This window comes from Hemitrygon akajei, chromosome 15 (assembly GCF_048418815.1).
Source record: "Hemitrygon akajei chromosome 15, sHemAka1.3, whole genome shotgun sequence".
Taxonomy (NCBI): domain Eukaryota; kingdom Metazoa; phylum Chordata; class Chondrichthyes; order Myliobatiformes; family Dasyatidae; genus Hemitrygon; species Hemitrygon akajei.
In genome coordinates, this window is record NC_133138.1 from 7,278,847 (window position 1) to 7,305,685 (window position 26,839).

General features: G+C 47.0%; 1 protein-coding gene across 1 annotated transcript in view; it reads right to left on the bottom strand.

Moving 5' to 3' along the window:
- gemin5 (gem (nuclear organelle) associated protein 5) overlaps nt 1-26,839 on the bottom strand; it is an 89,875-nt gene that overhangs the window by 62,249 nt on the left and 787 nt on the right. The window contains exons 2-13 of the mRNA XM_073067120.1: nt 26,157-26,311; nt 25,492-25,673; nt 22,130-22,281; nt 20,332-20,445; nt 19,632-19,761; nt 16,653-16,815; nt 13,984-14,196; nt 11,559-11,644; nt 10,221-10,303; nt 8,567-8,703; nt 6,373-6,446; nt 5,279-5,460 (exon numbers count right to left, since the gene is read on the bottom strand). Of these exons, the coding sequence (XP_072923221.1) occupies nt 5,279-5,460; nt 6,373-6,446; nt 8,567-8,703; nt 10,221-10,303; nt 11,559-11,644; nt 13,984-14,196; nt 16,653-16,815; nt 19,632-19,761; nt 20,332-20,445; nt 22,130-22,281; nt 25,492-25,673; nt 26,157-26,311 (1,671 nt within the window). The remainder of the gene's footprint in view (nt 1-5,278; nt 5,461-6,372; nt 6,447-8,566; nt 8,704-10,220; nt 10,304-11,558; nt 11,645-13,983; nt 14,197-16,652; nt 16,816-19,631; nt 19,762-20,331; nt 20,446-22,129; nt 22,282-25,491; nt 25,674-26,156; nt 26,312-26,839) is intronic.

Below are 26,839 nucleotides of genomic sequence, written 5' to 3' on the forward strand. Positions count from 1 at the left end.
TGTCGAACTGGTTCATATGTTAAGTAGACTATTTTCTGCAGCCATTCTTCATCTTCAAAGCACTTAGCAAAATCTGGCCTACTATTTTCTTGAAAGTACTCCTGCAATTCACCTTTCAGCTCAAACTGTTGAGAACTCTTCTTCTGCTAATCCACCAGATTTCTGCATGTAGCAGGAGATTGATGTGCTCTTTGTCCAGGTTCCCACACAGTTTTTTTTTAAACATTCTCCAATTAACTGGCCATAAAGCGACTAAATAACTTGCTTCCTGATTCACTTTACTGACTGTGACTTTATTTTCAAAAGCTTTAATCTGCTTGTTTTGAGATTCCAATAGTCGTTTAAAATAATCAGCATTTTAATGTGTCATATGGTTGTGATTTGTACTTGTGTCTTTTCAATTTTACTGGAACCACACCTACACTTATAAGTTATCTGCTACAGACTAGGCACAACGGAACAGGACAACTCGGATCACCAGAACATGTAAAACCCATTGATAAACACCTTTCATTGTAAAGACGGATTTTTTGTGTTGCTCTAGTGCAGTGAAATGACTCAGAAGATTGTAATTAACCTTATCAGAATTGTCCGTAGGCCTTGGCCTAGAATCCTTCTCTTCCAAAATCGCCAGACTGGACCGGCTTGAGAATGAAAGTTTCCCTCCAATTTTCTACTATCCCAGTAGGGTTTGTTTGCTCCCATAAGTCAGTCAGTGGTGCACAAGGGGAAGTTGGGGGAGGTAATTCAGGAGGGAGAGGCTGGCGTCACAGCCCAAATTGGACGAGTCCATTCAATGCTCGGAAAGCACACTTCAGGCTCCTCATCACCCTACCGTCCTCCCCTCCGTGCAATACAACACTCACCGATTATCAGCCTACCATCCTCCCCTACATGCAATACAACACTCACCGATCATCACCCTACCATCCTCCCCTCCGTACAATACAACACTCACCGATTATCACCCTACCATCCTCCCCTCCGTACAATACAACACTCACCGATTATCACCCTACCGTCCTCCCCTCCGTGCAATACAACACTCACCAATTATCAGCCTACCATCCTCCCCTCCGTACAATACAACACTCACCGATTATCAGCCTACCATCCTCCCCTCTCTGCAATACAACACTCACCGATCATCACCCTACCATCCTCCCCTCCGTACAATACAACACTCACCGATTATCACCCTACCATCCTCCCCTCCATACAATACAACACTCACTGATTATCACCCTACCATCCTCCCCTCCGTACAATACAACACTCACCGATTATCACCCTACCATCCTCCCCTCCGTACAATACAACACTCACCGATTATCACCCTACCATCCTCCCCTACATGCAATACAACACTCACCGATCATCACCCTCCGTACAATACAACACTCACCGATTATCACCCTACCATCCTCCCCTCTCTGCAATACAACACTCACCGATCATCACCCTACCATCCTCCCCTCTCTGCAACACAACACTCACCGATTATCAACCTACCATCCTCCCCTCTCTGCAATACAACACTCACCGATTATCACCCTACCATCCTCCCCTCCGTACAATACAACACTCACCGATCATCAGCCTACCATCCTCCCCTCTCTGCAATACAACACTCACCGATCATCACCCTACCATCCTCCCCTCCGTACAATACAACACTCACCGATCATCAGCCTACCATCCTCCCCTCTCTGCAATACAACACTCACCGATTATCACCCTACCATCCTCCCCTCCGTACAATACAACACTCACCGATCATCAGCCTACCATCCTCCCCTCTCTGCAATACAACACTCACCGATCATCACCCTACCATCCTCCCCTCCGTACAATACAACACTCACCGATCATCAGCCTACCATCCTCCCCTCTCTGCAATACAACACTCACCGATCATCACCCTACCATCCTCCCCTCCGTACAATACAACACTCACCGATTATCACCCTACCATCCTCCCCTCCGTACAATACAACACTCACCGATCATCAGCCTACCATCCTCCCCTCTCTGCAATACAACACTCACCGATCATCACCCTACCATCCTCCCCTCCGTACAATACAACACTCACCGATTATCAGCCTACCATCCTCCCCTCCGTACAATACAACACTCACCGATCATCAGCCTACCATCCTCCCCTCTCTGCAATACAACACTCACCGATTATCACCCTACCATCCTCCCCTCTGTACAATACAACACTCACCGATCATCACCCTACCATCCTCCCCTCTGTACAATACAACACTCACCAATCATCAGCCTACCATCCTCCCCTCTCTGCAATACAACACTCACCGATCATCAGCCTACCATCCTCCCCTCTCTGCAATACAACACTCACCGATTATCAGCCTACCATCCTCCCCTCTCTGCAATACAACACTCACCGATTATCACCCTACCATCCTCCCCTCTGTACAATACAACACTCACCGATCATCACCCTACCATCCTCCCCTCTGTACAATACAACACTCACCGATCATCAGCCTACCATCCTCCCCTCTCTGCAATACAACACTCACCGATTATCAGCCTACCATCCTCCCCTCTCTGCAATACAACACTCACCGATTATCAGCCTACCATCCTCCCCTCTCTGCAATACAACACTCACCGATTATCAGCCTACCATCCTCCCCTCCGTACAATACAACACTCACCGATTATCACCCTACCATCCTCCTCTCCGTACAACACTCACCGATCATCAGCCTACCATCCTCCCCTCTCTGCAATACAACACTCACCGATCATCAGCCTACCATCCTCCCCTCTCTGCAATACAACACTCACCGATCATCAGCCTACCATCCTCCCCTCCGTACAATACAACACTCACCGATCATCAGCCTACCATCCTCCCCTCTCTGCAATACAACACTCACCAATCATCAGCCTACCATCCTCCCCTCTCTGCAATACAACACTCACCGATCATCACCCTACCATCCTCCCCTCTCTGCAATACAACACTCACCGATTATCAGCCTACCATCCTCCCCTCCGTACAACACTCACCGATCATCAGCCTACCATCCTCCCCTCTCTGCAATACAACACTCACCGATCATCAGCCTACCATCCTCCCCTCTCTGCAATACAGCACTCACCGATCATCACCCTACCATCCTCCCCTCTCTGCAATACAACACTCACCGATCATCACCCTACCATCCTCCCCTCCGTACAATACAACACTCACCGATTATCAGCCTACCATCCTTCCCTCTCTGCAATACAACACTCACCGATCATCACCCTACCATCCTCCCCTACGTACAATACAACACTCACCGATCATCACACTACCATCCTCCCCTCCGTACAATACAACACTCACCGATTATCACCCTACCATCCTCCCCTCTCTGCAATACAACACTCACCGATCATCAGCCTACCATCCTCCCCTCCGTACAATACAACACTCACCGATTATCAGCCTACCATCCTCCCCTCCGTACAATACAACACTCACCGATCATCAGCCTACCATCCTCCCCTCCGTACAATACAACACTCACCGATCATCAGCCTACCATCCTCCCCTCCGTACAATACAACACTCACCGATCATCACACTACCATCCTCCCCTCTCTGCAATACAACACTCACCGATTATCACCCTACCATCCTCCCCTCCGTACAATACAACACTCACCGATCATCACACTACCATCCTCCCCTCCGTACAATACAACACTCACCGATTATCACCCTACCATCCTCCCCTCTCTGCAATACAACACTCACCGATCATCACCCTACCATCCTCCCCTCCGTACAATACAACACTCACCGATCATCACCCTACCATCCTCCCCTCCGTACAATACAACACTCACCGATCATCACCCTACCATCCTCCCCTCTCTGCAATACAACACTCACCGATCATCACCCTACCATCCTCCCCTCCGTACAATACAACACTCACCGATCATCACCCTACCATCCTCCCCTCCGTACAATACAACACTCACCGATCATCACCCTACCATCCTCCCCTCTCTGCAATACAACACTCACCGATCATCACCCTACCATCCTCCCCTCCGTACAATACAACACTCACCGATCATCACCCTACCATCCTCCCCTCCGTACAATACAACACTCACCGATCATCACCCTACCATCCTCCCCTCCGTACAATACAACACTCACCGATCATCACCCTACCATCCTCCCCTCCGTACAATACAACACTCACCAATCATCACCCTACCATCCTCCCCTCCGTACAATACAACACTCACCGATTATCAGCCTACCATCCTCCCCTCCGTACAATACAACACTCACCGATCATCACACTACCATCCTCCCCTCCGTACAATACAACACTCACCAATTATCACCCTACCATCCTCCCCTCTCTGCAATACAACACTCACCGATCATCACCCTACCATCCTCCCCTCCGTACAATACAACACTCACCGATCATCACCCTACCATCCTCCCCTCCGTACAATACAACACTCACCGATCATCACCCTACCATCCTCCCCTCTCTGCAATACAACACTCACCGATCATCACCCTACCATCCTCCCCTCTCTGCAATACAACACTCACTGATCATCAGCCTACCATCCTCCCCTCCGTACAATACAACACTCACCGATCATCACCCTACCATCCTCCCCTCCGTACAATACAACACTCACTGATCATCAATGGCCTCTGCTACCTTGTGTTAAAAACGGAGAAAGGGCTCAAATAAACTGTCCTACTGTGTACTGCTGTACTGGGCTGAGATTGCAAGCCAGGCTGCTCGGTCACTGCCCACCACTGGGGGCGCTAGCATCGCGTGTTGCGTGAAGTTCAAACAATGATGCTTTTTTAAAAATCTCAATCTCTCATGGAACCCTGGATGAGAAACCCTGACCCAGAGGTAATATTGTGTGATCATTGGCACTTTATTATTTGCATAAGGGGCAACTCATTGGTTGACTCTTATCTACAGATCTGACTGGAATTTTCCATGTGTAAATAAGCTGCAAGAGGTCAGCGCCATCTTAGCCCCTTAGCATTTCCTCCCTCTCTTCACTTAGTACACGTCCATCACTGTTGATTTCAACTTCTCTTTGTTCTAATAAAATGATCAGGAAACAAGTTTTGTGCCTCTTCCCTGACTTCTGAAAGAACTTTGAATTAAAATCATTACAATCCAGCAGCTGGGTGGGGGTGGGGGGGGGGGGGGGGGGAAATGGAAGCCAAAGGCCTACAGACACTTACCCAACACGGTCCTGAGGTTGTGGACATAGACCACAGCGTTGTTGGATCCAGAGGCCAGCAGGAAGCCGAGCTCAGGGTCTGTGCTGTGGGTGTGGTGCCAGCGGATGGCATTGATGAGTTTGTGATGTGTCTGGACGGTGCACAATAACCTCAGGAGTGGAGCCTGGAAGATCTCAATGGAGCTGTAACAAGGAGAAAGCAGGGAGACCCAGCTGGGTAACAAAGCCAGAAATATGAAACTGATCCCAACAGAGGTCACAGGGCAGAATCACCCCACGTAAAGCATGGCACAGGCCCATCGGCCTAACTGCTCCCCACTGACTAACGTGCCCCCTCCACGACCTTTGGCCTATCTCATTCGCGCTGAACCATTATTCCATCTAGTCCCATCAACCTGCACCCAGAGCCGTGCCCTCCATACCCCTCCTATCCACGTTACTACCCAAAGTTCTCTTAAGTGTTGAAATTGGACCTGCATCCACCACTTCCACTGGCATCTCGTTCCACACTCTCACCACCCTCCGAGTGAAAATGTTACCCCTCAGGTTCCCCTTAAACATTTCACCTCTCACCCTTAACCCATGACCTCTAGTACTCAGCTCACCCAACCTCAGAGGAAAAAGCTTGATTGCATTTACCCTATCTATACCCCTCGTAATTTTGTATACCTCTATTGAATCTCCTCTCAGTGTTCTACATTCTAGTGAATACAGTCCTAGAACCCTTCCCTATATCTCAGGTTCTCAAGACCCGGCAACATCCCTATAAATTTTCTCTGCACTTTTTCAATCTTATTTACATCTTTCCTGTAGGTGGGTGACCAGAACTGGACATAAAACTCCAAATTAGGCCTCACCAACATCCTGTACAACTTCAACATCCCATCTCTTGCACTCAATACTTTGATTTATGAAGGTCAATGGGCCAAAAGATTTCTTTATGACCCTATCTTCCTGTGACACCACTTTCCGGGAATTACGGACGTGTACTCCCTTTGTTCTACCGCGTGAACCGTTTATTCCGTGAGCTGCGGCCATTGCATCTTGGTGAAGGTGACACTAACTGAACCTGAAACAGCGAGGTGTTCCTCTTACCCGTCATCATTGCCGATCGCCAGGACCGTCCCATCCGGCTTCCAGCTCAGTTCACTGTGGCCTGGGAGTTTGTGCTGCAGGATCGAGGGGAATTTTGGGAGAATTATTTCCAGCTAATTAACTTCTCATCAACCCCAGCACTTGCCCGGACAAGGGCAACTCCAACCACACTCAAAGGCAGCTTGACACCCACAAAGAATTGTGATTTTATAAACCCTCCACGACCCAAAACGTTTATCCCCCTCACTCGCTCCCTGTACAGACCATCCAGAACACAGAATGGTACAACACAGTTACTAGCCCTTCTGCCCATAATGGTGTTATTTACTAACTAACTACCCACTGGTCCCTTCTGCCTACACAACGTCCATATGCCTCCATTCATAGGGCTACCTAAAATGTACTCGCTGGAGTTTTGAAGAATGAGGGGGGATTTCTCCGCAACCTATCGAATATTGAAAGGCCTGGATGGAGTGGATGTGGAGAGGATGTTTCCTGTAGTGGGGAGTCTAATACGAGAGGACATAGCCTCAGAAGACAGAGAGCCATTTAAAACCAAGCTTTGAAGGAATTTCTTTAACCAGAAGGTAGTGAATCTCTGGAATTCGTTGCCACAGATGACTGTGGAGGCCAGGTCACTGGGTATATTTAAAGCAGAGGTTGGTAGGTTCTTGTTTAGTCAGGGTGTCAAAGGTTACAGGGAGAAAGCAGGAGACTAGGGTTAAGAGGGAAAGTAAATCAGCCATGATGTAATGGTGAAGCAGACTCAATGGGCTGAATGGCTTAAATCTGTCCAGTCTTATGATCTTACGCACTTCTAACATACTTGCCTCCCGCACCACCTCCCACCCTGACCCAAAACATCAGCTGTCCAATTTCCCTCCATAGATGCCACTCGACCTGCTGAGTCAGGGGCAGCCTAGCGGAAAGCGTAACGCCTCACAGCACCAGCGATCGAGGTTCAATTCCACCGCCATCCATAATGAAACTTGTAGGTTCTCCTCATGACCCTGTGAGGTGCCTCCCACATTTCAAAGACCATAAGACATAGGAGCAGAATTAGGCCATTCAGCCCATCGAGTCCGCTCTGCCTTTCTATCATGACTGATTTATTTTCCCTCTCAACTCCGTTCTCCTGCCTACGGCCCGTAACCTTTGACATCCTGACTAATAAAGAACCTCCGCTTTAAATATACCCAATGACTTGGCCTCCACAGCTATCTGTTTCAATGATTCCAGAGAATCACCATCCTCTGGCTAAAGAAATTGCTCATCTCTGTTCCAAAGGGACATCCTTGTATTCTGAAACCGTGCTCTCAGGTCCTAGACCCTCCCACTACTGGAAACATCCTCTCCACGTGCACTCTATCTAGACCTTTCAGTATTCTAAGCTCCAGCGAAAACTGGCCTCGAGCCATTGAACACTCCTCATAGGTTAAATCTTCCTCTCCCGGGATAACTCTTGTGAACCCCCTCGGGGACGAATCGTATGGATCAGTGACAGTGAGCGGTGGACGTGCTACGGTAACACCAGAAACACAGTGACACGTGCAGGCTGCCCCCAGAACATCCTCAGACCGCGTTGGTCGTTGATACAAGAGATACATTTCGCTGTGTGTTTTGACATGCTCTCAATGGCCGTTTTATTAGTTAGAGGAGGCCACCGAGTGAATGCTCGCGGTCTTTTGCTACTGTAGCTCATCCATCTCAAGATTCAACGTGGTGCGTGTTCAGAGACGCTCTTCTGCACACCACTGTTGTAACGCGTGGTCACCGTCACCTTCCTGTCAGCTTGAACCCGTCTGGCCATTCTCCTCTGATCTCTCTCATTAACAAGGCGTTTTCCCTCACAGGACTGCCGCTCACTCAATGTTATTTTGTTTCTCGCACCATTCTCTATAAACTCTAGAGACCGTTGGGCATGAAAATCCCAGATCAGGAGTTCCTGAGATACTGGCACCGACAATCATTCTGCAGTCAAAGTCACCTAAATTACATATTTTCCCCATTCTGATCTGAACAACAACTGAACCTCTCGACCACGTCTGCCTGCTCTCACGCATCGAGTTGCTGCCGTGCGACTGGCTCATTAGAGTGGGCGCACACTGAGTGCAGGTCTGACAAATACAGCGGAAATTAATCTCGTCCTCCATCGGACTGCTTAGCGCTCCAGATTTCAGCACCGGCAACCCACCTTGATCCCATTTGTTTCCCGGATGATCCGGTTGATATCCTGAGCGTCTGCCGTCAGTCTCCAGGGGTTGTGCTGGAGGATAATCCCCTCGCCCGCACAGCTGTACAGGGTCACGGCTGGACCGTCCCCAGCCCCAGCTGACGGGAGAAAGACCAGGGTTCACAAGTCAGCGTTGCCAGCAATGCAAGGGTTAACCCACAATAACAACTTACATCTATGTAGCTTCGATGTAAACCAGAAGCGGGTTTAGTATGTTGTGAAACTTGTTCTGTGGCAGCAGTTTCGTGCAATACATAACAATAAAAACTATATATATCAATTAGAAATATATATCAATTAAGTGAGTAGTGCAAAAAGAGAGGAAACAATACTCAGGTAGAGTTCATGGGTTCAATGTCCATTCAGAAATCTGATGGCGGAGGGGTAGAAGCTGTTTCCGAATCATTGAGTGTGTGTCTTCAGGCTCCTGTGCCTCCTCCCTGACGATAGTAATGAGAAGAGAGTGTGTTCTGGGTGATAGGGGTCCTTGATGATGGAAGAAGCTTTTTCGAGATATTGCCTTTTGAGGATGTCCCTAATGTGGGGAGGCTAGTGCCTGTGAAGGAGCTGACTTGAGTTTACAACTTTCTGCAGCACGTTGGCGTCATTACGCTCAATGAAGTGTTGGTATCATTTCAAGAGCACCAGAATATAAAAGCAAGAATGCAATGCAGAGGTTCTATAAAGTGTTAGAATGTTCAAAGTAAACTTATTATCAAAGTATGTACTTATCACCAAATACTACCCTGAGATTCATTTTTTTGCCTTCTAGATAGGCAATACAATAGAATTAATGAAAGACTACACACAAAGACTGACAAACAACCAACGTGCAAAGGAAGAGAAACCGTGCAAATGTAAAAAATAATAATAATGATTTGAATTGAGAACAAGAGCACTTGAAAGTGACTCTGTAGGTTGTGGAATCAGTTCAGTGTTGAGGTGAGTGAAGTTATCCATGTTGGTTCAGAAGCCTGAAGGTTGAGGGATATAATTGTTCCTGGACCTGGAGGTGTGGGACCTGAGACTCCTGTACCTTCTTCCTGATGGCCGCAGCGAGAAGAGAGGATGACCTGGATGATGCTGGAATGGTGTCAACAATTTTGGGTCTCACATCTCGGGAAAGATGGACAGGCACTGGAAAGAGTCCAGAGCTTTACGAGAGTCACGAATCAAAACGTATGAGGAACGTTTGATGCCTCTGGGCCTGCAGTAGGATGAGGGGGGATCTCATAGAAACCTATCGAATGTTGAAATACCTGGTTGTTGTCCATGTGGAGAGGGTGTTTCTTATAGTGGGGGAATTAAGACCAAATTGGAGGATATCCCTTTAGAACAGGGATTAGAAGGAATTTCTTCAGCCAGATGGTGGTGAATCTGGGGAATTCATTGCCACAGACAGCTGTGAAAGCTGTCATTAGGTATACTTAAGCCAGAGATTGATCGGTAAGGATGTTAAGTGTTACGGGCAGAAGACAGAATGGCCTAATTCTGCACCTATGTCTTTCAGTCTTGTGGTTACAGAACTGAGTGCGCTGAATGTTTAGAAACTGGGATGGGATGTGTAGCCAAGAAAGAGGGTATGTGAAAACTCAAGGGGGTGGGAGAGACCCACCTGTAGTCACGGGAGGCACAGGGGGTCCCCACGCCAGAGCATACACAGTTTTCCTGTGGTAGGAGCTGGAAATCTGAGGAGACCTGGAATGAAAGGAGAGGAAATCATAAACACAAGGGATTCTGCAGATGCTGGAAATCCAGAGCAAAACACACAAATTGCTGGAGGAACTCAGCAGGTCAGGCAGCACCTATGGAGAGGAATTAACATGCGATATTTTCAGAGAGGGGAAGGTCAGTCAGTGGGGGATGGTGAAGGTGCAGCAGGGGTTGGGGCTGGGGTCAGAGGAGTGTAGAGGGTGAAGAGGAGGAGTGCGAGGGGAGAGGAGGGTTGGGGTGGTCAGTGAAAGTGGGTTGGGGTGACTCAACCTGCAAGTTAACCTTAAGAGAATATTGAACTAGGACAGTCCTTTCAGGTGAGCCAACACTTCACCTGAAAATCTAATGCGGCCATTTACAGTGTGGAGCAGGCCCTTTCGGCCCAGCAAGCCTCACCTCCCCCCCAACCCACCGATTTAACCCTAGCCTAATCACAAGGCAATTTACAATGATCAATTAACCTACTATCCGGTACTCCTTGGACTGTGGGAGGAAACCAGAGCACCCGGAGGAAACCCATGTGGTCACAGGGAGAACGTACAAACCCCTTACAGAGGACGCTAGGACTGAACTCGGAACCGTAAGAGTGTCGCGTTACCATCTGCCCTACAACAGCACCTCTACTGTACTCAGTGCTCCCGATGTGGTCTCCTCTACATTGGTGACGCAAAGTAAACTGGGGGACCACTGGGAGCACATTCACTTCATTCCCCGTACACAGGATTTCCTGGTGTCCAGCCATCTTAATTCCAATACCTATTCTCACTCTGCTCATACATATCACAAGTCCCAGTTATGTGACCACTGATTCCAGGCAGACAGTCTCTGACAGTATTGATAATGGCTGAGGTCACCCGCCTTGTAAAGACACTGTTCAGAAGGCGGCAATGGCAAACCGCTTCTGTGGAAGACTTTGCCAAGAACAATCATGGTCACGGACAGATAAGGATCACCCACGTCATAGGAACCAACTGGAGTGTCGGTGTGGGCATCACCTCCTATTCTCCCAAGTGATACGGGAACTCCGGATGTGATACAGAGGTTTCAATAGGTACGTTTAATGTCAGGGAAATGTATACAATGTACATCCTGAAATTCCTTTTCTTCGCAAACATCCACAGAGGAGTGCCCCAAAGGTGAGAGAGTTCAAGCCCCCCTTACCAAGCAGAGGAAGGTCTGAACAATACCTGCAGGGGGCAGGGAGCGCTCTGGAGAAAGGTGCTGTATAAATGAAGCTCACTTGTTTGAGTAGATTTCGTAGATGCCCACTTTGCCATCCTCCGTCCCGAATGCCAGCAGGCTCTCCTTCGCTGGGTGCCAACACAGCTGAAACAAAGGAAACAAGCTGAAGCGTATCGGATCAATTGTGAGAATGCAGCGAGTGCACAAGCAGCTGATCGACTGGGCCTCCTACGTGCGGGGCTCCCTCTTTTCGCACAGGATTTTCTTTTTAATTTTGGCGGCATGTACTCCCAGCACATACCATTACCAGTATGACTCAGTAAAAACATTTAATCGGACTCCATAATCATCTGTGCTTTGTGCATATGTAACGCACATCACCAGCAAAGTTCCCAATAGATATCAGAGGCACCTTAGCCATAACAGGGAGACCATCTCTTGCAAGATGGCAAGGAACTGCACAAAGTGGGGAACACTGCCCAGCACATCACAGAAACCAGCCTCCCCTCCACGGACTCTGTCTACACTTCTCACTGTCTCAGTAAAGCAGCCGGCAGAATCAAAGACCCCACCCACCCCAGACATTCTCTCTCCCCTCTCCCATTGGGCAGAAGATACAAAAGCCTGAAAGCACGTCCCACCAGGCTCAAGGACAACTTCTACCCCACTGTTATCAGACCCTTGAATGGACATGTTGTACAATAAACTCTTGACCCCATAATGTCACTCATGACTTGAACTGTATTGTTTACTTACACTGCACTTTCTCCGTATCTGTGCGATGGAGTTTGCCACACACACACACACACACACACACACACACACACACACACACACACACACACACACACACACACACACACACACACACACACACACACACACACACACACACACACACACACACACACACACACACACACACACACACTCACGTCGTTCTGTTGTCAATGCACTCAGTGTGTGCACTTCAATGTTTCAGCCCGATATATTCTGATAATGAGTTTGCCTGTACGGTGCCGTTCCCATCATACACAGTGGAGTACTCCATTTTTTCAGCAATGGGGATGTGTCAATGTGTATATGTTGTTAGTATACTGTACTTAAGGGAGATACTTCTGCTTATTTTGTAATATGCTTGTAGCTACATGGCGGGGTGCTTCATATACTAATGCATGTGCTGTCTTAAGTTAACTTTGTTGGTAATTAATGATATCTCCTGTTGTCTAATAACTGAGACGAATCACTCTCTGCAGCAGAGCGAGATTGAGCTGCCAGTTCAGACTGGTCAGGTACGAGTAAGGAACTACTGAGATCTTTTTGTAAATATTGGTACCTTTCGTTGTGCTACCTTTACTAATTTTTAAAATTCTTGTATTTTGTTGCGGCAACAAAAAAAAACATAACATATGTGAGAGATGATAAACTGATTCTGATATGGGTCTCTTTTGTGGACTGAGAGTGGGAAAGGGGCAGGGAGAGGGGAATCATGGTTGGGAAAAGCGGAAGGGCAAGGGAAGGGAGCAGGAAGCACCAGGGACACATTCTGTAATTGTTTGGAATCAAATAACCTTGCCTGGTGTCTCAGGGCTGGGTGTGTCTGCACCCACGCATCCTCCGCCCCTGACATTCCTTCTCTGCCATCTGTCCCTCAGGACCCCACCCCCGCCACTCTCAACATCCTTTGCTCCCACCAGATTTACGAGCACGCTCTCTGCTCCTAGTGCAAAAGTGTCAGGCACCCGAGTTATATGTATGTACCTAAGATTTTTGCACAGTTCTGTAAGAGACATTTGATAGGTAGAGGGAGAGGCTGGTTGGCGGGGGAAGGGAAGGTAAAATTATGGGCAATCGGCAAGCAGGGAGGATGCTGTGGGTGGCATAGACTCGATAGGCCGAATGGCTTGGATCACTATGGCGAATGACACGCACTGCACCCGTGCACAACTGATGGGCCAGGGAGCAGGCCTTATGAGAATAGGTTGAGCGAACTCAGCCTTTTCTCCTTGGAGCGACGGAGGATGAAAGGTGACCTGATAGAGGTGTACAAGATGATGAGAGGCATTGATTGTGTGGATAGTCAGAGGCTTTTCCCCAGGGCTGAAATAGTTGCCACAAGAGGACACAGGTTTAAGTTGCTGGGGAGGAGGGACAGAGGAGATGTCAGGAGATTTTTTTATTCAGACAGTGGCGAGTGCGTGGAATGGGCTGCCGGCAACGGTGGTGAAGACGGATACGATAGGGTCTTTTAAGAGACTTTTGGATAGGTACATGGAGCTCAGAAAAATAGAGGGCTATGGGTAAGCCTAGTAATTTCTAATGTAGGGACATGTTCAGCACAACTTTGTCGGCCGAAGGGCCTGTATTGTGCTGGAGGTTTTCTATGTTTCTATGACCCTGATCCCGACTGGGAGAACCGGGTTGACGGATAGATTAGCCTCCATTTTCCCCACCACGACACCAGCGAACTGACGGCCACTCACCGACGTGACCTTTGACTTGATGCCTTGCCAGAGGGTCTTGATGTCGTAGGGGCCCTGGAGCGAGATGGTGTCCCACACTCGGATCATCCCGTCGCCCACGCCCACGGCCAGCGAGCCCACGTTCACCGGCGAGAAGGCCAGGCCGTACACAAAACCGCCAAGCGTCGGCAGCGTCCAGCAGCAGTCCAGAGTGGACAGGTCCCAGCACTTTACCTGTGGGCAGCACGAGCAGCGGTCACTGCAGGTCTTGAGAGGGCGGACAGACCACAGGAGAGGGTGGGATCCTTCGCCCGAGACCCCACTGGTCAGTACCCAGCAGAGCCAGGCAGCATGTTACTTATGTCAGTGAGCCACAGTCCTACCACCACATCACCGGCAATACCCTACCTGCCATCAAGGCCACACACACAGAAAGGTGCCGATAAAGAGCCAGTAACATCCTGCTCATGGACCGTTTGCCCCACTTCCCTCAGGGAGCAGGCCATGTGACATCCAAGCCAGGACCACCTAAAACAGTTACTTTCCCCAAGCAATAGACAATAGGTGCAGGAGTAGGCCATTCGGCCCTTCTAACCAGCACCGCCATTCACTGTGATCATGGCTGATCATCCACAATCAGTACCCCGTTCCTGCCCTCTCCCCATATCCCTTGACTCCGCTATCTTTAAGAGCTCTATCTAACTCTTTCTTGAAAGCATCCAGAGAATTGGCCTCCACTGCCTTCTGAGGCAGAGCATTCCACAGATCCACAACTCTCTGAGTGAAAAAGTTTTTCCTCAACTCCATTCTGAATGGCCTACCCCTTATTCTTAAACTGTGGCCTCTGGTTCTGGACTCCCCCAACATCGGGAACATGCTTCCTGTCTCTAGCGTGTCCAATCCCTTAATAATCTTATATGTTTCAATCAGATCCTTTCTCATCCTTCTAAATTCCAGTGTAAGGCTGACCAACAGCTCCACCCAGTAACCTACCCTTCCACAGCCCCAACCACCACTACTTTATCATTTCCCCTCAGAGTCACCTTATATAGGCACTCCTGTGCCTAGTGTCACTTTATGGAGGTGCAATCAATGCATATAACCTACCTTGTGTATTTATATTTATATAATCTATTTTATTTATTTATATAACCTATTTATATTTATTGTGTTCTTTATCTTATTGTGTTGTTTGTACTACATTGGGTCTGGAGTAACTTGTTCCCCTTCATACTTGTGTACTGAAAGTGACATTAAACAATCTTTAATAGCTGAATCTTCTGAAGTCAAGAGATCAAATGTCAGTGAGGCAGCTGACGATCTGAATTAACTAGCCACGTCAATAGAAATATTAGAGTCTGCACTGAATATCGATCATGTTTTTAAAATTTTTTTTATTATTAATCTCTCCCACATTAACGCAGAATACTACAGCACAGAACAAGCCCTTCAGTCCTCATTGTCATGCCAGTCTTATAACCTACCCCAAAAATCAATCTAACCCTTCCCTCCTAAAAAGCCTTCCATTTTTCCATCACCCATGTGCTGATCCAAGAATCTCCTAAGTGCCCCTAATGTATCTGCCTCTACCACCACCCCTGACAGGATGTTGCATACATCAAACGCTCTGTGTAAAAATCCTACCTTGGACATTCCCCACCTACACTTTCCTCAAATCACCCTAGAATCATGGGTATTCCACCCTGCGGAAAAACGTCTCTGGCTGTCCACCAAATCTGTGCCTCATCACCTCTACTAAATCACCTCTCATCCTCCGTCGGTCCCAAGAGAAACGGGCACTTGATGGTCTGCACCACATTGATGGGCCGAAGGGCCTGTTCCGGTGTGTATCAGCCTGAGGTGCTAATGCCTGTTTGCGACTGGTCTGGAATGATTTGGGTTCAAGTAAACGAGGTGAGATAATTTACAGAGTGGCATGGAAACAGGCCATTCAGCCCAGCATAACCGTGTTGAACATGATACCAGATTAAACTAAAATTTATTTAGTGATACAGCATGGAGTAGACCCTCTGACCCTTCCTGCCACGCAGCCCCAGCATCCCCACAACCCCAATTAACCCTCGCCCAATCGCGGGATCATTTACAATCAACAACTACCCTACCCCCTACGTCCGTAGTCTGTGGGAGGAAACCAGTTAGCACGATGCATTCCGGAGTCCAGAGTCCAATTCGGACATCAACTGTAAGGAGATCCCATGAAATGCGTGGGTTTTCTCCGGGTGCTCCGGTTTCCTCCCACAGTCCAAAGATGTACCAGTTAGCAGGTAAACTGGTCATTGTAAATTGTCCCGTGATTAGGATAGGGTTAAATGGGGGGGGGGGGGGGGGGGTTGCTTACTGGTGTGGCTTGTAGAGCCACAAGGGCTTCCGCACTGCATCTCGAAGTAGATCTGCCCGCACGCGATCCGCATCCCCCATTCCACAGGGTCAGATTGCACGCGCGTGTGTGTGCACCCTTAACTCCTGGTGGAGTCGTCGGGGCACCGTCGTGACAAGCTTTTTGCACCGATCTTTTTGCTCATCTTACAGCGCATCTGAAACCTGGCGGAGCCCATCCCTCTCCAGGTTTTTGGAGCCGGCTGGATTCGAACTCAGGAGCTTTCACTCCGAAGTCCGGCGCTGATGCCACTACGCCACCAATCGGCCACATAATGTCGGGAAGCACTCACGTCTCGGTCCATGGAGGTGGAGAGCAGCAGCTCAGGCCCAGCGTCTTGGCGGATGGAGCTCAGGTTGAAGACGATCCTGTTGTGGTTCTGGCCCTCAGATCGGCCCAACAGCGTCCATTTTGGCTTGGCCGACTTCGCCAAGTCCCAGAGCAGCAACTCCCCCCTGCAGGGGAAGGAAAGACCCTCGTCAAACAGCTGTCCACATTCACATAAACGATCGATGGCAGAAGGGGGACGGGAGGTGAATAGCGGCTGCTGTAACGTAGCAGGTTTTGAGGAGAGAGCACCAGAGAGGTTGGGAGGACAAGCAAGAACTCCCAAGCTAGTGCTCTGGGCTTCTGAAGCCACAGTTACCAACAGTGAGGGATCAGAGTCCGATTTATTGTTTTGAAATTTAGCAAGTCAGGCAGCATCAACTGAGAGGACAAACAGTCAATGTTTCTGACTGAGATCCTTCATTAGGACTGTTTATTCCCCTCCGTAGATGCTGCCTGACCTGCTGTGTCTTGTGTGTGTTGCTCAGGATTGCCAGCGTCTGCAGAATCTCGTGTTTTAGTTGTGAAATTTGCTGTTTTGTAGCAGCAATAGTGCAAGCAGGACAAATCAGTATAGGCTACAATAAAAATAAATTGAAGGGGCCGAGGCCTCTCTTATTCATATGTATTGGGCTTGTCCTAGCTTGGAGAAATTCAGAGAGATGTTTTTTTAAACTTTATCTCATATACTTAATTGCTATTTGGAACCTAACCCTGTGATTGCTCTTTTCGGCACTTCGGGAGAAGCTGACACGCATTTAACTCCGACTAAGCGTCGTACATTGTCTTTCGCCTCTTTTTGCCAGACGTGCAGTCCTTCTTAGGTGGAGAGATGCTGCCCCACCCACTCATGCTCAATGGTTCAGAGATATAATGTCCTGCTTAGACCTAATTCAGACATAAAAGTTCCAAAAGGTCTGGGGACCTTTTCTTGAATATTTTCATAATTCACATTTAGATTAAGGGTGCATCCCTCCCTTGTTTTATTTTGCATTTAAATCCCTTACTTCCAGCTTCTTACAGTTAAGATTTATGGGTTTTTTTGTGTAAACATATTATAGATTAGGTAGTAGGCAATATACCTTCATTTTATAAACTCAGCTCTGTGGTGATATAGTCCTGATTAACTTTTTTATATATCCCTAAGGTTGGCTTGGAGTTGGGCAGTGGGAAGGTGGGGTGGTAGCTAACTTTATAGCATTCTAATATGGGTGTTTTTCTTAATTGTTATGAACTGTGCTTTTGATATGTTTGTTTTGCACTGTATAAACCTCTTTTTTGTTTTGTTGCATTGTAAAAACTCATAAAAAAGTTAATAAAATAAATAAATTGGTACAAAACAAAAAGACAAAATGAGGCGGTGTTCCTTTTGTCAATGTCCATTCAGAAATCTAATGGCAGAAGGGAAGATGTTCCCAAAACATTGAGTGCATGTGTCTTAGTACGGAGACCGCAAAGTCCTTAGTAATGGATGGTACCTTCTTGAGCCACCACCTTCTGAAGATCAAAGTTCATAGTAATTTTATTGTCAAAGCACACATGTCACCAAATACAACCTGGGATTTGTTTTCCTGTGGGCATGCTCAGTAAATCCAATAAACACAATAGAATCAATGAAAGACCAGACCAACAGGGCATAGAACCAGTGTTGAACAACAAACTGGGTAAATAGAAAAAGAAAGAAAGAAATAATAATAATAAATAAACAAACAATAAATATCAAGAACATAAGATGAAGATTCCATAGGTTGTGGGAACATTGCAATGATGGGGTGAGTTATCCACTTTGGTTCACAAGGTTGAGGTTTCTGAATCTGATAGTGTGAATCCTGAGGCTCCTGCACCTCCTTTCTGACGGCAGCAGCGAGAAGAGAGCACGTCCTGGGTGGTGGGGGTCCCTGATGGTGGAGCGTGCTTTTCTGTGATAGTATTTCAATGGTGGGGAGTTTCTGATGCTGTGCAGTGACCCCTCCATACCAGACGGTGATGCAACCAGCTGGTTCCCTCCAGCAGTATATTATGTCCAGTGGCTTAGTGACTGGTTGATGAGTTTATTTTCTTTCTTTTTCTACTTTTTAAATTAATTCCCTTTCTTTCTGTATTCTATTCTTTACTGAGTAAATAAATATTAAAGTAATTTCTTTGAGCGTCAAAGTACACTCATGATCAAAGTACGTATGCAGTAAACATCCGAGATGTCTTCCCAGACAGCCACGAATCAAAGGAAACCATGCAACACCGTTCAGCGAAAATATCAATCCCTCCCCAATGAGCCCAAAAAACTGCGCAAATGGCAAAAAAAACGAGTGAAAAACACAAAATGTAAAACACAAAACCGAAAGAGTCCCGGCACATTGAGTTCAAACCAGCATGGTACCATTCTTTATCTGCAAACTGCCCCGATTAAAATCGCCCTCAGCAGCAACAAGAAGAAAAACGAGTGAGCAGAAACCCATCATAACGTGAACTACAGAGCCCAATGCACAAATTGCACTGACTTCTTACTCAACATCACTCACCCTAACTCTGAACTGCTCCCACAATCCATAGGCTCACTTTCAAGGACTCTTCATCTCACGCTCTCAATATTTATTGCTTATTTATTATTTTTGATTTTTCTTTCTCTTTTTCTATTTGCACAGTTTATCTTTTGCTCGTTGGTTGTTTGTCCAGCTTGCTGGGTACGGCTTTTCATTGATTCTATTCTGTTTCGTTACATTTACTGTGCACGTCTGCAAGAAAATGAATCTCAGGGTTGTGAATTCTGATACACATTGATAATAAACTTACTTTGAATTTGTTCACCAATACCTCCTGCTGCTGAATCAGAAGAGGAGGAAGAATGATTTTTAAAAATATTTTCGTCACTCTCGAGTGCATTGAAGAGGTAATCGGAAGCGAGGATGACGGTTCAAGGAGCAGACTGGCCAGAGGAACTACTTACCCAAAGCTGCTGGTCAGCAGCTGGGTGGGGCGGCCCTGGGGCCAGTGCAACGTGAGCCATATCCGCTCCTTAGTCCCCATGTCGGCCGCTCCTCGCCTCTTCAGCTGAGGCAACTTCAGGGTCACCAAACCTGTAAGAGAGATCGTTCCAGATCCGAATCAAGCACGGAGAGCTTCACCGTGTCTCAGGCACAAAACAAACCCAGAAAGGGGGAGGGTTCCACAGATTCACCACTCTCCAGTAAATCCATCGAGTGAAGCTCTCCCCACACACTCCCAGGGCAGGGAAAGCACAGATTAGCCAAAAGCCAACGTGTCCACAAGAGAGTCTGCAGATGCTGGAAATCCACAGAACACAGACAAAATGCTGGAAGAACTCAGCAGGTCAGGTAGCATCTATGGAGAGGAATAAACCGCTGACATTTTGAGCCCAGACCCTTCATCAGGACAGGAAAGGAAGGAACGTGGGGGGGGGGGGGGGGAGAGTACAACCTGCCAGGTGAGGGTGAAGGTGGGTGGGGCAGCGGGGATGAATCAAGAAGCTGGGAGGGGAGAGGTGGAAGAGGTAAAGGGATGAAGGAGGAGGAATCTGATTGGAGAGGACTGTGAACCATGGAAGAAAGGAGAGGAGGACGACGAGAGGGAGGTCTATTTCAGAGAAGTGTGAGGGAACAAGAGGGAGTGAGTGAAGTTAAATTTACCTTTCCCCTTAGAGCAGTTCCAAATCCGAACTGTTTGGTCCCTGCTCCCAGACGCCAGCGCACAGAACCGTACCGTCTCCTCTTTTACATGGTTCCCATTCTGTTCATCAGTTTCTGACAGGAAAGGAAACATTCCAGATGTTTAAAAAATACGTGTGTTGTCCCTGTGATAGGACACACTCCCAGAATAGGCACAAGGCTGGTTTAACAAAACCTGAGGATGTGGGGTAATACAGAAAATAACACTGACATGAGAAAGTCACTATCCTGTTCAATTGTAAATTTAGACATACTGCTAGACAGAGTGAAACTCCCTCTACACTGTCCCGTCAAACACTCCCAAGACAGGAAGTGTCTTCTGCGGGCTGGAGGAGACCGTGTACCACATGTACATGGAGTGTGCGAGGCTGCAGCCCCTTTTTGTGTATTTGCGTGGGCTGCTTCTCGCCTTCTGGCTGCATTTTAGCCCCAACCTATTTATATATGGTTATCCAGTAAGGAAGGGGGCATGGAGGGATGAGGATGTCCTAGTCAACTTGCTCCTGGGGCTGGCGAAATCCGCCATCCGAAGGTCTTGGAAACGGGTGGCGGGAGGATCTCCCCGGGCAGACTGCCTGGCAATGTTTAGAGGGTATGTTCGTGCCCGGGTAAATATTGAAAAAGAACACATGCAGTCCACGGCGACGTTAGAGGAGTTTCGAGAACATTGGGCTCCGCGGGGTGTAAATGCCATCATGGATAAAGATGGCAACATTTTGGTGTAATGTCTATTGTCTATTTGTAGTTTAGTTATTGTGTTTGCCACTGTTTTGCATATATTGTATAGCACCGATATTTGTAATAAAGGATTTTGAAAAAAAAAGACAGGGACAGCACAAATTAAACACAGAGTGAAACTCCCTCTACACTGTCCCATCACACACTCCCAATACAGGGACAGCTGCCCTTGTCAACTTGCTCCTGGGGCTGGCGAAAACAGCCATCCGTGGGTCTTGGAAACGGGTAGCAGAGGGATCTGCCCAGGCAGACTGTCTAGAAGTGTTTAGGGGGTATGTTCGTGCTTGGGTAACTATTGAGAAGGAACATGCACTGTCCACGGTGACCTTAGAGGCCTTCCAAGACCGTTGGGCTCTGCGGGGTGTAATTGCCATCATAGAGAAAGATGGGAATATTTTGGTTTAATGTGTATTGTCTATTTGTAATGGAGTAATTGTGTTAATCATTGTTTTGTATGTACTGTATAGCACCGAATTAAAGGAAATTTTGTATTAACAAAAAGACAGGGACAGAACGGGTTAGACACAGAGTGAAGCTGCCTTCACACTGTCCCATCAATCGTTCTCAGGACAAGGAAAGCACAGGTTAGACACAGTGAAATTCCTTTCTGACTGTCCCGTCACACACTCCCAGAGCAGGGACAGCATGGGTTAGACACAGAGTGAAATTCCCTCCACACTGTCCTGTCACACATTCCCAGGACAGGAACAGCACAAATTAGACACAGAGTGAAGCTCCCTCCACACCGTCCCATCACACATTCCCAGGACAAGGTCAGCACAGGTTAGGTACAGAGTGAAACTCCCTCCACACTGTCCTGTCACACATTCCCAGGACAAGGATAGCACAGCGCTGATCGTTTCAATACACTTGTCGTCACTTTGCATGATGGTTCCTGCAGCTGATTGGAAACTCAAGCTGGAGGGAGAGGATGTCACGCACCCACACAACGCAAGGGACTTAAACTTGCACCCGCAGACCCCCCCCACCCCCACCCAAGGACGAGGCACACTCGCCCTACCTGCCATAGAGTCAGCACAGGGAAGCTGTCCCTCCTCCCACAGCTGTGGACACCAGGCCAGGGACTGGATCTCCCCATCGTGACCACGGAGTCTGTGCACCACCATTCCCTTCCTCTGAATGTCGATGATGACAACCATTCCATCTTTGTACCTGGACAGAGGAGAGGGAGGTGAAGGAACAGTTAAACTGCCAGCATTGTCGGAAAATGGTCTCAAAAAACCTCCGCAGGTCAGTGAGCAGGGAATAAATAGTCAACGTTTCGGGCCGAGACCCTTCATCAGGACAGATTAAGATAGCTTAACGTTTAATGTCACTTCCAGTACCTCACTGTATGGAAGAACAAAATGATTGTTACTCCAGTTCCGATGCAGCACAAAAACAAAGAGATAAAGAACACGATAATAATAAAAAACAATAAATATAAATACGTAAGATAGTTTATACACATAGACTGATTGCATACCCATTAAGAGATGTTGGGCAAAGGAGTGTCTATACATAAAGCTGCCAGAAAAAGTTTGTGAACCCTTTGCAATTACCTGGTTTTTGCATTAATCGAATTTGTTGCCACGGGCGGCAGTGGAGGCCAAGTCATTGGGTGTATTTAAGGCAGAGATTGATAGGTATCCGAATAGTCAAGGCATCAAAGGTTATGGTGAGAAGGTGGGGGAATGGGACTAAAGGGAAGATTGAATCAGCTCATGATGAAATGGTGGAGCAGACTCGATGGGCCGAATGGCAGACTTCTGCTCCTTTGTCTTATGGTCTTAATTACTCATAAAATGTGGTCTGATCTTTATCTAAGTCACAATAATAAACACAATCTGCCTAAACTAAAAACACACAGATAATTACTTCTAATCATTACAGCGTTTAAACAATCTAGATTCAAAAAAAGTGGAGTCAGATGTTCCAATCAATGAGATGAGATTGGAGGTGCCGTTTGTAGAGATGCCCTGCCCTATAAAAAGACACACAAAGTCAGATTACTGAGAGCCTACGCTTTTCAAGAAAGATCTTCTTATGTGCACTATGCCTCAATCAAAACAACTTTCAGAGGATCTTTGAAGAAGAATTGTAGAGATGCATGAAGCTGGAAAAGGCTACAAAAGTATTTCTAAAAGACCTGAGTGTTCATCGGTTCACAGTAGGAGAAATTGTCTACAAATGGAGGAAACTCAGTACTGTTGCTACTCTCCCTAGGAGTGGAGAACCTGCAAAGATCACACCAAAAGCACAATATGCAATGCTGAAGAGATAAAAAAACAACCTGAGGGGTAACAGCAAGAGATTTGAGGAAATCTCGAGAACTTGCTAAAGTCTCTGTTCATGTGTCCACTATAAGCACTGAACAAGAATGGTGTTCATAGAAGGACAACCATGGAGGAAACCACTGCTCTCCAAAACAAAACATTGCTGAACATCTCAAGTTTGCAAAGACTACCTTGATATTCCACAATGCTCCTGGGCCAATATTCTGTGGACAGGTGAGACAGAAGTTGAACTTTTTGGCAGAAATGCACACCACTATGTTTGGAAGAGAATGGGCACTACACACCAATGCCAAAACCTGATAACCGTGAGCAGGGTGGAAGGAGCATCATGGTTTGGGGCTGTTTTGCTGCCTCGGGGCCAGGACAGTTTTCAATCATTGAGGGAACAATGAATTCAAAATTGCGTCAAGACATTTTACAGGAGAATGGCAGGGTAGCAGTCCGTCACCTGAAGCTTCATAGGAGTTGGATGATGCAACAAAACAATGATCCAAAACACAAAAGTTAATCAACAGAATGGATTAAAAACTAGAAAATTCATGTTTTGATATGACCAAGTCAAACTCCAGACCTTAATGCAATTGAGATGCAGTGGCATGACCTGAAGAGGGCTGTTCATGCAAGGTATCCCAGAAGTATTGATGAACTGAGACAGTTTTGTAAGGAAGAATGGTCTAAAATTCCACCAAGCCAATGTGCAGGACTGATCAACAGTTACCGGAAACGTTTGGTTATAGTTATTGCTGTACAAAGGGGTCACACCAGTTATTGAATGCAGAGGTTCACAAACTTTTTCTAACAAATTCATGTAATATTTGATTATTTTCTCAATCAATAACAAGTATAATGTTTTTGTGCTATTTAATTAATTTGGCTCTCTTTATCTAGTTTTAGGACTTGCATGAAGATCTGATCACATTTTAGGTGATATTTATGCAGAAATAAAGAAAATTTTACAGGGTTCACAAACTTTCCAGCACCACTGTAAGGTGATTGTAAATGAAACAATGAAGGTAGTGGTGGTTGGGGGTGTGGAGGGGTGGGTTAGTGGGTGGAGGTGTCGATCAGCCTCGCTGCTTGGGGAAAGTAACTGTTTTTGAGTCTGGTGGTCTGCTGTGGATGCTCCATCGCCTCCTCCCTGATGGGAGTGGGACCAACAGTCCATAAGCAGGATGCGCGTCTTAATTCTATTGAACTTTTGCCGGTTTTCAAAGCAATCCTACCACCCACTTAGATCACCTAACCTTGATCCCACATAAATAGTGCATTAGAACACCTTAGGGGTCCCAAAGTTGTATGATGTTAATGAGATTAGATCATAAAACCAGAAGGCAAAGGAATAGAAATAGGTTATTCAGCCCATCGAGTCTGCTCCACCATTCCATCGTAGCTGATTTATTATCTCTCTCAACGCCATTGTGAGCAAATTTGGGATCTAAGAAAGAATGTGCTGGTATTGGAGTTAACGTTAACGTACGAAGAGCATTTGATGGTTCTGGGCCTGTACTCACTGGAGTTAAGAAGAATGAGGGAAAAGCTCATTGAAACCTATCAAATATTGAAAGGCCTCGATAGAGTAGATATGGAGAGGGTATTTCCCACAGTGGTGGAATCTAGGAGCAGAGGGCATAGCTTTAGAACAGAGGGATGTCAATTTAGAACAGAGATGAGGAGGAATTTCTTTAGCCAGATGGTGCTGAATCTATGGAATTCGTTGCCACAGATGGCTATAGAGGCCAGGCCATTGAGTATATTTAAAGCAGACATTGTTTTAAAACTTAAGAAATAAGACATAGGAGAAGAATTTGGCCATTCAGCCCATCAAATCCAACATTCCATCACGGCTGATTTTTAACCCTCTGAACCCCATTCTCCTGCCTTTTCCCCGTGACCTTTGACGCCCTGACTAATCAAGAACCTATCAACCTCCACTGTAAATATACCCGGTGACTTGCTCTCCACAGATGCCAGTGGTGATTCACCACCCTCTGGCTCAAGAAGTTTCTCCTTGACTTCTTAGAGTTATACGCATCCCAAGGCGGAGGGCGACATGCTCCCGGGTAACAGTAAGGATGCAGGTGCCTACCCCACAGCCACGTGCTCCTCGTAGTGTGGTGAACAGGAAAGGCAGAAGACGTGTCGGGGCTCCGGGAAGTAGCTCTGTGTATCATCCTTGAAGTGCCTCCAGCAGATGACCAGTCCCTTCTCATCACCTGACACCACCATATCCTTCCTGAGCGGGGACCAGTGCAGGGCAGTGATGGTCGCCTGTGATGGGAGGGGGAGAGAGAGAGAGAGAGAGCCAGGAGCCAATTAGACACGTGTGAGCGGCTGCAGGATCTCCTGCCAATTCACCACCCGGGCTCACATTCCACCCCAACATCCAGATTGGGTACCAACTTAGCGCAGTGGTTAACACAACACTGATACAGCTCAGTGCAGAGTTCAGAGTTCAATTCCGGCGCCACCTGTAATGAGTTTGTACGTCCTCATGAATGCGTGGGTTTCCTCCGGGTGCTCCGGTTTCCTCCCACAGTCCGAGGACGGACAGTTCGGGTTAGTGAGTTGTGAACAAGCTACGTTGGTGTCAGAAGCGTGGTGACACTTACAGGCTGCACCAGATCCTGTTTTGATGGACGTGCGATGAATAAAGGGAATCTCCAAACTTTTAAATTTAATTTTTTATCAAAATTAAAATGTAATCTGTAATTTCTTTTTCCTGGTGGGGACCTGCATCACTGGCACACTAACCTGGTGAGCTGCGTGCTCCTTCAGCATGGCTTTAGTCTCCGTGTCCCAGATTTTGACAGTGCCATCGTCGGACGCGCTGGCACAGATACCGGACAGGCCCGGATGTGGGCAAAACACAAATCCCGTCACCCTCTCCGTGTGGCCCGTCAGCTCCCCTGCAGTCCAACAGTCACATTTCTTACATCAGGACAGGTAAGACTAAACTCAGGCAAATTAACATAAAAATATTTATTATCAAAGTTCAAAGTAAATTTATTATCAGAGTTTGTATATGTCACCGTATAAAACCCCGAGATTCATTTTCTTGCAGGCACTCACAGTAGAACAGGAAAAAAACAATAAAATCAATGAAAAACTACAAAGACTGATAAACAGCCGATGTCTAAAAGACAAAAGAATACAAAAACAAGAAATAATACTGAAACATGATTTGTAGAATCCTTGAAATTGAGTCCACAGGTTGCTGAATCAGTTCATACCTATACTAATTGGGATTCATTTTCATGCAGGCATATACTTAAAGAAACAATAGAATATTTGAAAATCTTGAAAGACTGGCATTCAACCAATCTACAAAAGACAAACTGCGCAAATAATACTGTAAACATTAAAATGTATATTCCCCCCCCCTCTATTTTCCCCCTTAGATGGGAATCTTGAACAGCAGAGATGAGATGGGCCTG